At 45.8% G+C, this 16817-nt stretch overlaps 1 protein-coding gene across 16 annotated transcripts in view; it reads left to right on the top strand.

Moving 5' to 3' along the window:
* ERC1 (ELKS/RAB6-interacting/CAST family member 1) overlaps positions 1 to 16817 on the top strand; it is a 317339-nt gene that overhangs the window by 157978 nt on the left and 142544 nt on the right. For 12 of the 16 annotated variants that reach the window (XR_010305042.1, XM_064155686.1, XM_064155689.1 and 9 more), the window contains one exon: positions 10141 to 10272. The exons of the other annotated variants lie outside the window; for them this stretch is intronic. Coding sequence is in view for 11 of the 12 variants with exons in the window: in XM_064155686.1 (XP_064011756.1) it covers positions 10141 to 10272 (132 nt within the window). In the remaining variant the exon portion in view is untranslated. The remainder of the gene's footprint in view (positions 1 to 10140; positions 10273 to 16817) is intronic. 16 annotated transcript variants of the gene reach the window in all.

Genomic DNA, 16817 nt, shown 5'->3' on the forward strand with positions numbered 1-16817 from the left:
TCCTGTTGAGTCTCTTGTGCACCAGTAGCCCTAAGTCCCTCTCCTCAGGGCTGCTCTCCAGCCACTCACTGCCCAGTCTTGATTTGTACTTGGCATTGCCTTGACCCAGCTGCAAGACCCTGTACTTGGTGTTATTGAACCTCATGAGGTTGGCTTGTGCCCACCTCTCCAGCCTGTCCAGGTCCCTCTGGGTGGCAGGACCCTTCAGCCCATTTGGGCTCTGCTGACCCTTCAGCCATTTCTCTGGCTGTTCATAAGACAAAAAGCTGTACATAAGCAGCAGAGACTTTCTAATGCATCATGATTTGTTAGTGGTGTAACAATCCAGGAGTCATTTTAACCTCCCCCAGCATTCAGACCCCATACAGAAAACACAAGGTGCTGCAGACGACGTGTTCTGTGCTTATTTGAAGGGCTGTGATTTGCAGCACAGGCTGGGCAGGTACTGTAGACACAAGGAAATCTTGAACCCTGGCAGATGCTTTGAGAAAAAACTGGCTCTTGTTCTTATCATGTCATAACTCTCCCCGTAAAGGGAGATTTCTCTGCCTTTCCTGGGAGAACTTCCAGAAGTGGTGACCTTTTAGCTATGCTTTTTTGTGACTTTGAGTGAGGGAGAGTTTCTTGGGGAGGGCATTCATTTGAATTTTAGCCTTTTTATTTCTTGAAGGGAAGGAAAAAATCCTAATTGAGCATTCTTGTATCCAGCTCCATTTTATAGATAAGGTATGAGTGATGAACAAACAGCCTCACTTCGTCTTTTCTTATATCCATGTGAAGTCATGCAGTAGTTATGGACAATACTCAGATATTCTTCAGTTTCAATGCTCTCTAGTGGGAAAAAACACCAACTTTTCCCAGAGTGGCTGGAGAGCAGCCAGGCAGAGAGGGACCTGGGGGTGCTGGTAGATAGTAGCTGAAGATGAGGCAGCAGTGTGCCCAGGTGGGCAGGAGAGCCAATGGCATCCTGGGCTGGCTCAGGAACAGTGTGGGCAGCAGGACAAGGGAGGTTATTCTTCCCCTGTTCTCAGCACTGCTCAGGCCACACCTTGAGTGCTGTGTCCAGTTCTGGGCTCCTGAATTCAAAAGAGATGTTGAGGTGCTGGAAGGTGTCCACAGGAGGGCGCCAAAGCTGGTGAGGGACCTGGAGCACAAACCCTATGAGGAGAGGCTGAGGGAGCTGGGGGTGTGCAGCCTGCAGAAGAGGAGGCTCAGGGCAGAGCTCATTGCTCTCTACAACTCCCTGCAGGGAGGCTGTAGCCAGGTGGGGTTGGTCTCTTCTGCCAGGCAAGCAGCAACAGAAGGGGACATGGTCTCAAGTTGTATCAGGGGAGGTCTAGGCTGGATGTTATGGGAGGAAGTTGTTGTCAGAGAGAGTGATTGTCATTGGAATGGGCTGCCCAGGGAGGTGGGGGAGTCACCATCCCTGGAGGTGTTGAAGCAAAGCCTGGATGTGGCACTTAGTGCCATGGTCTGGTTGACTGGCTAGGGCTGGGTGCTAGGTTGGACTGGATGATCTTGGAGGTCTCTTCCAACCTGCTTGATTCTATGATTCTATACTATATGTTAGTACTGTATGTTAATGCTGTAAGAGTTTGTATCATTTAACATCACAGAAACAAGGCTGGGAAAAAATGTTAGTGCATAGAAGAGAGGAGGAAAACTTCACTATACCAAAATTCAGTGCATAATATCAAAATGTTATGGAATTGCTTTTTCATATATAAATTCCAGTGCTGGATTTCTAATGCAGCAGGACAGTAATGCAGATCAAAATGAGCTTCTAACTTCTAAGAGGAAGTTGGCAAAGAGAGTGATTTGCATTGGAATGGGCTGCCCAGGGAGATGGTGGAGTTGCCATCCCTGGAGATGTTCAAGCAAAGCCTGGATTGCAGTTGTTCTAGAGCCAGAATCTGTCATTCTGTATAATCAGTGTTCATAGCATCATAGAATCAACCAGTTTAGAAGAGAGCTCCAAGCTCATCCAGTCCAACTTAGCACCCAGCCCTATCCAGTCACCAGACCATGGCACTATGTGCCTCATCCAGGCTTTTCTTGAACGCCTCCAGGGATGGCAACTCCACCATCCCTCTGGGCAGCCCATTCCAATGCATTGTTAAGCAATTACCTCCTCCTGTGTCTGCCCAGAAGAGAGTACTTCTTACAGAATCCTTGTTATCCTAAGTCATCCGGAAACTAGGACTGGAGAGAATTGGCATTTGGAGTGGTTCAGCACATCCCTGGGTAGACACTTAGGCATCTGTTTTATTTGTTTTCACTTTCTGGATCAGTTTACCAAACATTTGTTGTGTTCAGGTTAGATGTATCCACTGCCTTCTCATCTTTAAAAGAATGAAACCTTTGGAATGTAGAAAGGTTCTGCAGTTTTGAAACAGACAGCTGGAAAAACGTCAGGAGAGTCATTATTTACAACTAACATTAGGCAGTCCCCCAATTATCCCAGCATTGCCTTAACTACAAACCAGGATTTGTTGTGAGAGAAAACTGTTATGTGGCTTTAGAGCTTTTAATAGAGGAAAGAGGACTCCATCCATCCTAACATTTCTCTCTGATCCATCAGGAATATTATTCTCCAGACAGACTTTCACCCAGTCTTTTCTGGAGAAACATGAGGTGTTGGTGGAAGATGAAACCTTTGTACTCTCTTGCCTGCTTGGCAAAGAGCAGGTTTGGGTTTGGTACCCTTTATGATACGCCAGAAAGTAAGCACAGCGAACGCTGAGCAGCTGAATGTGTGCCAAGAGCCTTAGCCACTAGATGGGTTTTGCCTGATTCCCTCTCTCCCCCCCCCCGCCCCAAGATTAGTATCTGAGTTCAAACTCCTTTCCTAAGAACTGTCAGAGAGATTAATGTAGCTGTTGACAAGATGGTGTGGTTCCTGTGAGGAGGTCTCTCCTGAGAGCAGAAAACATTGAGAGCCAGATTTAAGCCAAACAATAGGAATACATTCAAGGGGAAGAAAAGCTCTCATTTCGTGTTGGTGTCTTATTTCATGAGCCTGAGAAATGGCACTAAATTTGCATGTTTTCCTGCCTCTGAGTTCTTTTTCTTCCTCTCTCTCAAGCTTTTTGGTTTGTTTGTTGTTTTTTTTCACTTGCTGTGTTGAAAATTATTTCAGACTCATCTCTTCCCGAGAATAAAACTGCCCAATTGCTGCAGCTCATTCCATAGGCCACTAAGAAAACTGCTCTTCTGCCTTGTTCTTCTTTTGTCTGGTAGAGAAGGTCAAGAGGTGGAGTGGTCATGGACTCTTAAAATCACAGAATCACAGACATGTTCAGGTTGGAAAAGACCTTCATAGAATCAACCAGCTTGGAAGAGACCTCCAAGCTCAGCCAGTCCAACCTAGCACCCAGCCCTATTCAGTCAACCAGACCATGGCACTAAGTGCCTCAGCCAGGCTTTGCTTCAACACCTCCAGGGATGGTGACTCCACCATCTCCCTGGGCAGCCCATTCCAATGCCAATCACTCTCTCTGCCAACAACTTCCTCCTAACATCCAGCCTAGACCTCCCCTGGCACAACTTGAGCCTGTGTCCCCTTGTTCTGTTGCTGCTTGCCTGGCAGAAGAGCCCAACCCCACCTGGCTACAGCCTCCCTGCAGGGAGTTGTAGAAATTCTTTAAAATTAACTTCACATCTGGCTTCCAGGGGTATTTTGGGTGGGTTGAAGTGTTCTGAGATGGTATAAGAAACAGTGAGAATTTAATTCCAATGTGAAATACGAGAACGGAAGACTTAATAGTGACCTTCCAGTACCTGAAGTTGGCTAAAAGAAGGATGGAGAGAGATTGTTTGCAAAAGCCTTCAGGGACAGGACCAATGGCAATGGCTTCAGACTAGAGCAGAGCAGATTGAGATTGGATGTTAGGAACAAGTTCTGCACCATGGGAGTAGTGGAACACTGGAACGGGTTGCCTGGGAAGGTGGCTGGGGCTTCATCCCTGGAGGTATTCAAGGTGAGGTTGGACAGGGCTGTGGGCAACCTGGTCTAGTTGAGGGTGGCCCTGCTGACTGCAGAGGATGTTGGACTGAATGATCTTTGGAGGTCTCTTCCAGCCCAGCCCATTCTTTAATTCTGTCATGTCTGTGTAGAGTGAAAGAAATTATAGGCTGGATGTTAGGAGGAACATATCTTCCCAGAAAGAGTGACTGGCATTGGAATGGGCTGCCCAGGGAGGTGGTGGAGTCACCATCCCTGGAGGTGTTGAAGCAAAGCCTGGCTGAGGCACTTAGTGCCATGGTCTGGTTGCTTGGCCAGGGCTGGGTGCTAGGTTGGACTGGATGATCTTGGAGGTCTCTTCCAACCTGCTTGATTCTATGCCAGGACTGCCATTGGCAAGGAATGCTCAGAGAAATAATGCTGTATCAAGGGAATCATGTATGGGTTCCATCTTTGCCTCAAGAGTACAGTTAGGTAGAACTACCACTGGCTTTTGCTGGGGTCTCCTCTATCAGTTTAAGAGTATTGAGTCACACTGTTAATTCATGTGTGAAGAGGGAACCTCTTTTCCAGCAGTATTTCCACAGCCTCTCAGAGACAAACAAGCAAAACCTACACATGCAAACCTCCCAGAAACCCCAGTTAAAGCACAAGATCCATGACAATTAAAAACACCTCTTTCTTTTGCTCACTTCACAGCGTTTTCATGGCTCTATTGTCAGCCCTGGGTCTCACTCTGGTAGTCCATGCAGGGACCTGCTGTGGTTAGGTAGAAGCGTAGTCCCCCCAGGGTTTAAGATATCCAGATGTGGTAATTTGCAACAGCTGAAGTGAAATGTTAAAGGCTGTTGGCACCCTGCATGAGCCGTTAAATGGTAAACCTGGTTGTTAGTATTGGCAAGGTACTTCAGGCTGTCTAGATTGTTGCTAGTGAAAAGTGCCTATAGAAACCCAAGGTAGGTAACTGATCGCTGTGTTGGGAGCAGCAGGCTCAAAGTAACAGGAAAGAAGTGTCAAAACCATGGAGCTCTCAGGAAGAGACCTTGGCTGCTTCTCACAGGAGTAACTCCTCCTGTCTTTCCCTTTTAGTGCAGTGTAATAGTGTCCAGAACTGTCCTTTTCTGTTCACAGGCTCACAGGATGTTAAGGGTTGGAAGGGACCTCTGGAGATCTTCCAGTCCAATCCTCTTGCCAGAGCAGGACCAGAAAATCTAGAGCAGGTCACACAGGAACACATCCAGACAGGGCTGGGAAGGCTCCACAGAAGGAGACTCCACAACCTCTCTGGGCAGCCTGTGCCAGGGCTCTGGGACCCTTACAGTAAAAAACTTCTTCCTCATGTTGAGGTGGAACTTCCTGTGCTGTAGTTTCCATCCCTTGCCCCTTGTCCTGTGCCAGGGCACAAGTGAGCAGAAGCTGTACTTGTCCCTTCCTTCCTGACCCTCAGCTATTGATAGACATTTCTCAGATCCCCTCTCAGTCTTCTCCATCTCAGCCTAACCAACGCCAGGGCTTCTCAGCCTCTCCTCATCAAGCAGTGCTCCTGTTCTTCTCCTTCCTCTCCCTTCTCCTTCAAGCAATGTACAAATAATCTAGATTGCAGTGAAATTCCTCTTCAGTAATAGAGAAGGATATTAGAAGTACAGAGCTTTCTGATGGACATAATTCAAATGATACTAATTAGGATCCCTTCTTATTGTTACTCCAAGCTCAATGTATTTTCAGAGTGCTCCTGTGTGACAGGTTAACACTGTAAAGGGTTAACCTGTCTGTTTCCCTTCAACATGGAAGTGAGAGAAAGTAGCACAACAAAACCCTCTGGGTTGAGATTAAAAAGAATTGAGCTCAAAAGAGCTTTATATAAACTAAGATAATTCACAATGACCTAACTTAGCCTGTTTGGCAGAAAAATTGCAGTGAAATGCAGGGAAAACACAACATCAACCAGAAACCCACCAAGCTGCCCAGCTCCCACTTCCCTCACCACCTTCCCTGTGGAAAAAAAGAGCCAGCATCCAAAACCTGGACCCTAAAAGCAGCACCTGTCCCTCACCACCATCCCTGTGGGAAAAAAAGAGCCAGCATCCAAAACTGGACCCCAAAAGCAGCACCTGTCCCTCACCACCATCCCTGTGGGAAAAAAAGAGCCAGCATCCAAAACCTGGACCCTAAAAGCAGCACCTGTCCCTCACCACCATCCCTGTGGGAAAAAAAAGAGCCAGCATCCAAAACCTGGACCCTAAAAGCAGCACCTGGAACAGGAAGCTTCTCTTGGCCAGGTGTTTTCTTTGAAGCAACAGCTTAGACTCATAGAATGGTTTAGGTTGGAAGGGATCTCAAAGCTCATCTAGTTTCAACCCCCTGCCATAGGCAGGGACACCTCCCAGCAGAACAGGTGTGTTTTAAGAACCAATAATTCACATGCTAATTGATTTGTGATGGATCACAGGGCTAGAAACAAAACCATCATTCAGAAGTGATTTGAGACTGGTGTGCACTGGTGGAGATGCTGTCTGGCTAAGCAACTGTGTGCTTGCTACTCCTGCCAGCCGTGGGTGTGATGTTGTAAGGTGCTCTAGGTTTAGTGCAGCCTTTAACCTGGGGGGGGAGTGGGTCTGATGCATAAAGTGAAAAACAGTGATTCATTACAGTGTGTGCTTTTAGCATTTAGTATCACCATTTCTGAACAGTAGGTTGTACAAGAGTGGATTTTTACAACCCTCTGGTAGGTGTCCAGGCCTGAGTACCGTTTTAGGAGAAGTAGTTATATATCAATATAGATTTTGCATGTGCAAGTGTGCTGGGCTGCAGCAAGAGCAGTGTGGGCAGCAGGGCAAGGGAGGGGATTCTCTCCCTTTGCTCTGCTCTCCTCAGACCCCACCTGGAGTACTGTGTGCAGTTCTGGAACCTCCAACAAAAGGACATGGAACTGTTGAAGCCAGTCCAGAGGAGGTCACAAAGATGCTCAGAGGGCTGCAGCAGCTCTGCTCTGCTCTGAGACAGGCTGAGAGAGTTGGGGCTCTGCAGCCTGGAGAAGAGAAGGCTTTGAGGAGACCTTGGAGTGGCCTTCCAGTATCTGAAGGGGGCTACAGAAGGGTTGGGGAGGGACTACTGACAAGGTCTTGTAATGACAGGAGGAGGAGGAATGGGTTTGAACTGGCAGAGGGGAGATTGAAACTGGAAAGGGTTCTTTGCAGTGAGGGTGGTGAGACACTGGCACAGGTTGCCCAAGGAGGGTGTGGTGCACAGAATCACCCAACGTAATCTTTGATCACGTTGGGTGATTCTGTGCTCCACAACCTCCCTGGAGGTGTTCAGGGCCAGGCTGGATGAGGCCTTGAGCAACCTGGTCTAGTGGGAGATGTCCCTGCCTATGGCAGGGGGTTGGAACTGGATGATCCTTGAGGTCCCTTCCAACCTAAACCATTCTATGAAGTAGTGTGGCACTGCCTTGATGACTTTTGATATCACTAATTTCTCTTCCTCCTGTCTCTCAAGTTCACCTGTCTGAAGAGAGCACTATGCAGTGTCAAAGTTAATACATCTCTTAAATTCATCTTAAAGGGGTTGAATTATGTTTGCCTGGGATGAAAACTGGACACACCTCATGTGTTAGAGGGTTATGGTTTGAATCCTTTTATAAAGCAGCTTCCATTTTCCATGCAGCTGTTCAAATGAACCAATTCTCACTTCTTCACTTTGAAACAAGAGCTACACTTCAACACCTCTGGAGTATCTGGGTAATAGATCCAAAAGTGCAGTTGATATTTATTGTGCAATGCAGATAGACAAGTCAATGCTTTTCATGTCTGACACAGTTCATGCTCTGCACTGAGGTTTTTTGTAAACTCCTCATTCATCTTTTTTGTGTTTTTAATGAGCTCAGTTACGCTTATCATAACCATAAAGTAGTTAGGGAAGATACTGTTGGTGTTTCAGAAAGATCAAAAAGTAAAAAGGCATGTTCTGCAGCTCCTCTTTTGGAAATCAAGAGCTCTCTGTGTCTTTAGAAACTTGTAGTTGCCTGCCAGCTTTGAAAAGGAACCATCATAGAATCAACCAGCTTGGAAGAGACCTCCAAGCTCAGCCAGTCCAGTCTATCACCCAGCCCTGTCCAGTCAACCAGACCATGGCACTAAGTGCCTCAGCCAGGCTTTGCTTCAACACCTCCACGGACAGAGACTCCACCACCTCCCTAGGCAGCCCATTCCAATGCCAATCACTCTCTCTGCCAACAACTTCCTCCTAACATCCAGCCTAGATCTCCCCTGGCACAACTTGAGACTCTGTCCCCTTGTTCTGTTGCTGCTTGCCTGGCAGAAGAGACCAACCCCACCTGGCTACAGCCTCCCTTCAGGTAGTTGCAGCCAGCAATGAGGTCTGCCCTGAGCCTCTTTTTCTGCAGGCTGCACACCCCCAGCTCCCTCAGCCTCTCCTCAGAGGGCTGTGCTCCAGGCCCCTCACCAGCTTTGTTGCCCTCCCCTGGACACTTTCCAGCACCTCAACATCTCTCTTGAATTGAGGGTCCCAGAACTGGACACAGCAAGAAGTTCCCTCATCAGCAGGGAACTCCTCTGCCTGAAAAGTCTAACAGATCCTGTTGCTGGTGCCAGAGCCTTTCTTTACAGGACAGGGATGCCAGAGGTCTTGCACTGCTCTGCTACAAAGCTTTGTATCTCTGCTGGAGCACTCTTGTTGGAAGTGGCAGCTCTAAGACTGTTGGAAGTGACAGCTCTAAGACTGCTGGAAATGGTGTTTGGCCAGCAAGTGTCCTTGGTGATGTATCTCAAGTCCTAGAAAGGATATTTCCTTAAAAGAGATTAAGGAATAGCTTAAAAGATACTAAGGAATAGCTTAAAAGATACTAAGGAATGTTCCTAAATATCCTTAAAAGATATTAAGGAATAAGTCAGGTTCATTCTTCAAGTGCCAATGGCTAATTTTTGCATGATGTAGGGACAGGTTTCTTCCAAGTCAGTCATCCTTGTTCTTATTCTTTCTATGGTGTGAAACACCATCAGAGAAACAATGGAGAATTTCAGTCCTAAGTGCAAAAGGACAGAAGACAAAGAGGTAAATCTGCCAGAAAAGCAAAATGCCAAAAAAAGAAGAGACATTTTTTGATTCTTCCACAGCTACTAAGATGGCAAAGGGTAACTTAATGGTGCATAAATAGCTCGTCTGAATCCTATCATCTGTGCCATCTGCAAGACAAGAAATGCAGAAATCTTCCATCAAGTTGCTCATTTCTGATGGATTTGATCAAGTTGCTCATTCCTGATGGATTTGTTAAGCAGCTGTGGTTTGAGACATTCCTATACCCTCCTTAGGACAGCCTGCTTTGCAGCCTCTTGTCTAACCCTCTGCTGCAGAAGCAGGAGGTGCACATTTCTTTTCCTGGCAGCATTCAAATAAGGAGGTTCTCACTGACAGAGAATAATACCCTTAATTTTGCATGTTCTGTCTCTAAGTTGTAGTATTTGCATACCAATAAACCCAATGTGTTTTCTGAGGAGCAATACAGTTTCCTGCAGTGATCTTTGAATGTATGTGGGACATTTGAACTTGCAGCTGAAGATGTTCATGATTAAAGAATAGATGTTAAGGGATACTTGGATGTTTGAGATTCAGAGAGCCCAGAGGAACCCATCATAATTCTTAGAGAGATGAAAAACTTCCTCAAAGACTGAATCTGAGTAATGGAAAGCTTTGCTGGGTTTGTGTTTGCCTTTCTCCACCCCCGACCTCGAAATGTCAGGTTCCAAGCCGCAGCTCTGTGTTTTCCCTCTTAGCACACCTTCTGGTGCCCGTGGGAACCAATGGGCAATGCTGCATGCCTGCTGCCTGCCCACCACTTCTGCTTCCCAAGCTTCTTTGGAACTGCTTACTAACCTTTCTTTACCAACAATCCTTGCTTACCTGTGCTGCAGGACAGTAAGTGTCTGCTGCAAAGCACTAGCACTCTTTCCTTCAGATCCTGCTTTCCTGGCTTCCTCCTCCTCTCTGCAGTAATCTGCCTCCTACTCTCGCATCACTTCATCTTTCTTTCCTTTCTGTGAAGAGAATTTGTCTGCCTTGGGAGGGAGAAGGACATTTTGGTTGGCATAAAACTTGGTTGATGAAAAGGCTTTGGTTCCAAACGAGTCATCTTCACCTGGTCTCCCGTCATTTTCCAGGACAATCTCCGTAAAAAGGATGATCGGATCGAAGAGTTGGAAGAGGCACTCAGAGAGAGTGTTCAGATAACTGCAGAGCGGGAAATGGTGCTAGCACAAGAGGAGTCAGCCAGGATCAATGCTGAGAAACAGGTCTGCAACCTTCTAAAGTCACTGATAGTCCTCTTAGGAAAGTAACCAGACAGCGAAGCTCTCTTTCCTCTACTTTTACTGTGCAACACAGCTGGTTGTGTTTGGTGCTCCTGTGTCTGTTCCAACATTAGGTAGCAGAACTCTTTAAGTCTGCAAAGCCTTCCTGATAAGTTGTATTTCATAGGTAAGATTTTCTTGACATTGAAAAGAAATATACAGTATCCTGAGCTTTAAAGTACAAAGTAGTAACTCTTCTGATCTGTCTTGCCATAAGAGCTGTCTTCCTCTGCATAAGCATAGTTAGGTTCCTTCTGTTGCTCATTGAATGTATTTAAAGACAATGATTTTTGTTACTCAGGCTCACAGGATGTTAGGGGTTGGAAGGGACCCATGGAGATCATTGAGTCCAACCCCCCTGCCACAGCAGGGCCATACTATCTAACAGATCACAGAGGAACACATCCAGACAGGCCTCATCAGGCAGTGCTCCAGTCTCTTAATTATCTTTATGGCCTTCCTTTGGACTCTCTCCAGTAGATCCCTGTCCCTCCTGAACTGGGGAGGCCAGAACTGGATGCAATATTCCAGGTGAGGTCACAGGCTCACAGGATCACAGGATGTTAGGGGTTGGAAGGGACCCAAAATGATCATCGAGTCCAACCCCTCTGCCAGAGCAGGACCACACAATTTAACACAGATCACAGAGGAACACATCCAGACAGGCCTTGAAAGGCTCCAGAGAATGAGACTTCACAACCTCCCTGGGCAGCCTGTGTCAGTGCTCTGTGAGCCTTACAGTAAAGAAATTCCCCCTTGTGTTGTCCAGCCACGACTGGCATAGTTAACATTACTTGACTGTCAATATGTCTTCCTTTTTAACTGAAAAGTAACCAGCCTGGAGAAGAGAAGGCTTCCAGGAGACCTTGGAGTGGCATTCCAGTATCTGAAGGGTGCTACAGGAGGACTGGGGAGGGACTACTGACAAGGTCTTGTAATGAGAGGATGAGAAGTACTGGGTTTAAACCGGCAGAGGGGAGATTTAGATTAGATGTTAGGAGGAAGTTCTTTACAGTGAGAGTGGTGGGACACTGGAACAAGCCACAAACGATGAGAGGTGAGGTGCAGAAAGGCTGATACAGAAAGGTATGGTTTTCTAGATCATCCTCCTTTAAAGACTTCAGTTTGAAAATCAAACTGGGGAACAGGCACCAGCACCATTGTTCTGGTCAATGAATTCAAAGCTTTGTGCCTCCTTTGACCACACAGGCAGGATGCAGAAAAGCTGATGCAGTAAGGCTGATGGAGAAAGGTGTGGTTTTCTAGATCATCCTCCTTTAAATACTTCAGTTTGAAAATCAAACTGGGGAACAGGCACCAGCACCATTGTTCTGGTCAATGAATTCAAAGCTTCATGCCTCCTTTGACCACACAGGCAGGATGCAGTAAGGCTGATGCAGAAAGGCTGATGGAGAAAGGTGTGGTTTTCTAAATCATCTCCCTTTAAATACTTAGTTTGAAAATCAAACTGGGGAACAGGCACCAGCACCATTGTTCTGGTCAATGAATTCAAAGCTTCATGCCTCCTTTGACCACACAGGCAGGATGCAGTAAGGCTGATGCAGAAAGGCTGATGCAGAAAGGTGTGGTTTTCTAAATCATCTCCCTTTAAATACTTAGTTTGAAAATCAAGCTGGGGAACAGGCACCAGCACCATTGTTCTGGTCAATGAATTCAAAGCTTTGTGTCTCCTTTAACTAAGTCGGCACGGTGAGGGCAGCACAATACAGCTGACACGTGTTGCTAAGCCCCCTAGTGCTCAAGGCTTCGCTGGGGTCAAACCCTTATTGTTTGCTTATCTGACTCCCAGAAGGAGGAGAGGAAGAGTTAAACTGACCTGGCAGGATCTATGCTCTACCAGGACACATACACACAGAAAATGCACACTTGTGCATTGAAGCCACAAGGGTAAACTTCTGTGGGTTAATCAGTTCAGTGCCACTGAAGAGATACTCTAAAGAGTTATGTCTGTACCTGCTTTCAACTCATGTAAGTAATCTTCAACAAAACAGACCATAAGTAGTGAATACAATTCCGTAAGGGTTTGGTACAGGTTATGAAGCAGGAGTTTTCTACTGTGTTTTTTGTGAGCTGCTGCATTGTTTTGCACTGCTCTATACTTGACCTCACTTAGCAAACAGAAGCATTCAGTCAGCTCCATTGCAATGTTCTGATCTCTTTCTCTTTATTGAAATAAAAATAGGTCTAAGTGCACTTTAAAATGTTTTAAGAGGTTTTTCCCAATGTGTGTTCTTAAATCACTTCCTTTACCAGAACAGGTTGATGTATCTTAGCAATAAACCAAGTTTTCAAGAAGAGAGCAACTGTTGTCTTCAGGCTAGAGTCAAGTTCAGCTCTGTGCTGATAGACATAATGAGAATCACAGAATTGTCAGGGCTGGAAGGGACTTCAAGGATTATCAAGCTCCAACTCCCCTGCCATGGGCAGGGACACCTCACACTAGGTCAGATTGCAGGGAGCCACGACCAGCCTGGCCTTAAAGACCGCCAGGGATGAGACTGCCACCACCTCCCTGGGCAACCTGTGCCAGTGCCTCACCACCCTCATGGTGAAGAACTTCTTCCTAACATCCAATCTGAACCTACCCACTTCTAGTTTTCCTCCATTCCCCCCAGTCTTATCACTACCTGACACTGTAAAAACTCCCTCCCCAGCTCTTTTGTGGGCCCCCTTCAGATACTGGAAGGCCACAATAAGATCTCCCTGGAGCCTCCTCTTCTCCAGATTGAGCAGCCCCAACTCCCTTAGTCTGTCTTCATAGGAGAGGTGCTCCAGCCCTCTAATCATCCTCATGGCCCTTCTCTGGACATGTTCCAGCATGTCCAGATCCTTCTTGTAACAACGGTTCCAGAAGGAGAGTAATTCTCTTTGCAGTGCCCTTAGACCCTAGGCAATCTCATGTAACTCACTTTCAAAGATGTCTTTTCCCAAACTTTCTAAAGTCTTTAAAAGAACTACATGAAGTAGAGAAGTTATCTTACATAGTGAACATCACATCATAGTGAACATCACATCAAAGGTTAGATCTCCCTGAAAGGGAAATACCTATCTTGCAAAGAAACAAGTTCTGTGCTGAGATGCAGAAGTAATCAAAAGAAGATGTAATTGAAAGCTTAAGATAACATAATATTTGAATATGTTATGAGACAAAGTGGCCACTTTGATATTATTTGAGCACCTAGAAGCCTATAGAACTCACCCTTTTGTGATGCCTGTGCTCAAAATGCAGACCAAGATGCATAAGGCTTAGTGAATTTGTTGAGGGAAGGTTCTGAAGAAGGTAGAAGGTGTTCATTTTGTAGAGTTAGAAGTACCTGAAGCTAGGGAAGTAAGCACAAAGATTCATAGGTTTGCATAATGCAGGCTTGCATTAGAGGGTGATCACAGAACACCTCAGTATTGAAAGCAGCTGTTTTTCCAAGGTGCTCCAGATGTATTTCAGTTCTTCTCTCTTCGCTTACACTGAACCAATGCCCTCTGGGTTTTATCATGGAGGGTCTCTCTAGAGTTTTGCATGACACCCTTAGATAGATTTAGAAGGCAAGGCTCTGTTTTCCACTCCCTGTTAATGGCTGTCTTTTGAGTTTCACAAACAAGAGCAGGGTAGGATCATTCTTAGCCCAAGTCTAAGTGATGTATATGAGCTTTTTAATGTCAGTGTTGTCCAAACTGATGATAAATTGCTTTTAATTGCATGCTTTTTTCTTTCTTCTGTTTATCCTGTTTTCTGCCATTCTGCTTCTTCACTGCCTGTCTGAAGCTCTTTAATGAATCTGTGCATGGGGTCAACCATTTTGGCTTTAAGTGGTTCAAGGTATGAGGAGATCTCATTTGTGTGTAGCTCTGCCCTAGTATTTAGTGTTGTTTTTGTAGCCCTGTGTTGTGTAACCCTACCCTCCACCGTCTCGTGGTGTGTGGTTTCCTCCTCTTTTCCAGGCTTCCCATTTGAATTGCAGTGTCTGTGAGGCTGTCCAGGATTTCATGGCTCTCAGATCTCCATTTCAGATTATAGTCTTCCTCTCTTTAATCCAGGGATCGGGAAATATCCTAGCAGTGAGTTGTGGTGTGGTTTAACAGTGTTAATACACAGCCCATCTCTGGCAAGATGTCTCCAGCTGACTGAAGCTTTCTTTCTGTTGCAAAATCTTAGACCTGTGCTTTCCATCCATCACAAAATTGCAAAAGAGGCATTTAGAATAGAATAGAATAGAATCAACCAGGTTGGAAGAGACCTCCAGGTGCCTGAGGTTAAGGTTAAGGTACTTCCTGCAGGTCCCTGTAAATGAAAGATGTAAAGTGAGATTTCTCAGAACCACTTCTCCCCAGGGTGTTTTCTGAGCACCATAGAAGTGTCACAAATGTGACTGCTCTGTAACAGCTCCTGGACAGTTTGGAGGAAGTTGTTGGCAGAGAGAGTGATTGGCATTGGAATGGGCTGCCCAGGGAGGTGGTGGAGTCACTGTCCCTGGAGGTGTTCAAGCAAAGCCTGGATGGGGCACTTAGTGCCATGGTCTAGTTGACTGAATAGGGCTGGGTTCTAGGTTGGACTGGCTGAGCTTGGAGATCTCTTCCAACCTGGCTGATTCTATGATTCTTAGTGACTGCTTTGTCTCTTCTTCTGTGTCCTAATGAGGATAATGACTGGAGGTGAGGGCAGTAATGCAAGGTATGGTTTGTAGATGAAGGTGCTGGAGCCTCAGTGCTTTCTCACTGACTTTTTTGAGCAATTTACCTTCTCTTTGGCTGAACTTCTCTTGAATATTTCCTGCAAAGCTCCTCTCTGTATAACATTGCCAAACTCCTTATGGTTTCTGAGCGTATGTCAAAGTTTTCTCTGTATTTGATTGATTCCAAGTAAAAAATCTGAGCTAAAAGCTTCTATTTTAATTTCTTTTACTGATGTAACTCTTTCAAGAGCTTTTTAAGTCAACTGTCAGCTTGAAATGTGCAGTCTTGCCAGTTTCTCAAGAGATATATTGGTCTGATTCTTTTCATTTGGTTAGAGAAGTGCTCTGGCTAGGTAAATGTGGCTGTGCACTGTGACTATGTTTGCAGTCATTTTTAGAAGCACTGCTGCTCCCTGAAGTTACTTCTTCTCTCCAGATATTCACATGGATTCCATAGCCTCTTCCTTTAGAATGACACAGCTGTGTATGGAGTCACACTCTCTACAAGAGCAGGGTGATTTGGTAGGTAGTTCCTTCTGTATTCACTAACATCACTTTTAAGAGGTGGAGTTTTTACTCTTTTCTGTCTCAGATGTATTCAACTGTGCCAGTGTGGGAGCTTGGGGGTTTTATTTCTTTCCAGAAACTGGATGCAGTACTCCAGGTGGGGTCTCAGCAGAGCAGAGTAGAGGGGGAGAATCACCTCCCTCACCCTGCTGGCCACACTTCTGCTGCTGCAGCCCAGGCTCTGCTTGGCTTTCTGGGCTGCAAGGGCACACTGCTGGCTCCTTTTGAGCTTCTCATCCACCAGTGAGCCTCTTCAAAATGAGCCTGTCCAAAGGCGTGCAGAATGTTCTGTGTTCTACTCTGCCTGCTCTGTAGAGCTTTTGAAGAGGTGATCAAAATCCAGATTTTTACAAGACTCTATTAGCTGTGGTAGTGAATCAGTGTGGTGGTGGTTAGCAAAGAATCCCTCCAGTTCCAAGAGGCTGGAGGGATTCATTGCTACGCCACAGAAGGCACACATGAGACAATTTCCTAGGGTGATAGATCCACCTGAAGTTAAACAGGACAACTTCCTTTGCTATGGGGTGCAAGGGTTAAAAAAGCATAATGAGACTATTTGGTTGCATAATGGTTCCGCTTAAGGCAGATGCAGGAATCAAATTGTAGCTTGTTACAGTCTTAGGATGCCAGAGACTACAACAGGTTTGTGTCCTCAGCAGAAATCTCAGTTTGGTTTTATTTTTTCCAGGCCTGACCCAAATATTTGGTATGTGTTAAGCAGAGACAGTTATTGCTTCCTTCTCGAGAGCTCTTGTCCCAGCAGTAGGCAATTGCTTATTTGTGTGGCTTATGGCCCTTGCTTAGGAGACACAACTGTCAAACTCCAAACATCCTAACAGGACACAGCTGTGACTTATTCAGCGGCCCAGGAGTCTTCCAAACAGCTGCGAATTTTTATTCCTCCTCCTTCACACAAGAGTTCAGTGCTCTCAGAGTATGAGCAAAAAGCACTCTGGATTGATACTCAAGTAATGTAGTCCTCAACAAAGACTCCTGTGCTTCTCTTTCTGTCCTTTCTGCAGGACTCAGATGTCAGATACCTGAGCAGTTTAATATTAGTGCTCTTCTTTGCCTAGAGCCAGCAGTGGAGACAGAATGGAGCAATATAGAACATTAACTTTTCTCTCTTATCAGATCTTCTCTTTATAATGAAAGATTTTATTGAGAGACCAGCTCAGAGAAACAAGAGACTTCAGCTGTCTAAAGTATCTCACTTACACCCTGATAAGAAAA

This window comes from Pogoniulus pusillus, chromosome 15, assembly GCF_015220805.1.
Source record: "Pogoniulus pusillus isolate bPogPus1 chromosome 15, bPogPus1.pri, whole genome shotgun sequence".
Classification (NCBI taxonomy): domain Eukaryota; kingdom Metazoa; phylum Chordata; class Aves; order Piciformes; family Lybiidae; genus Pogoniulus; species Pogoniulus pusillus.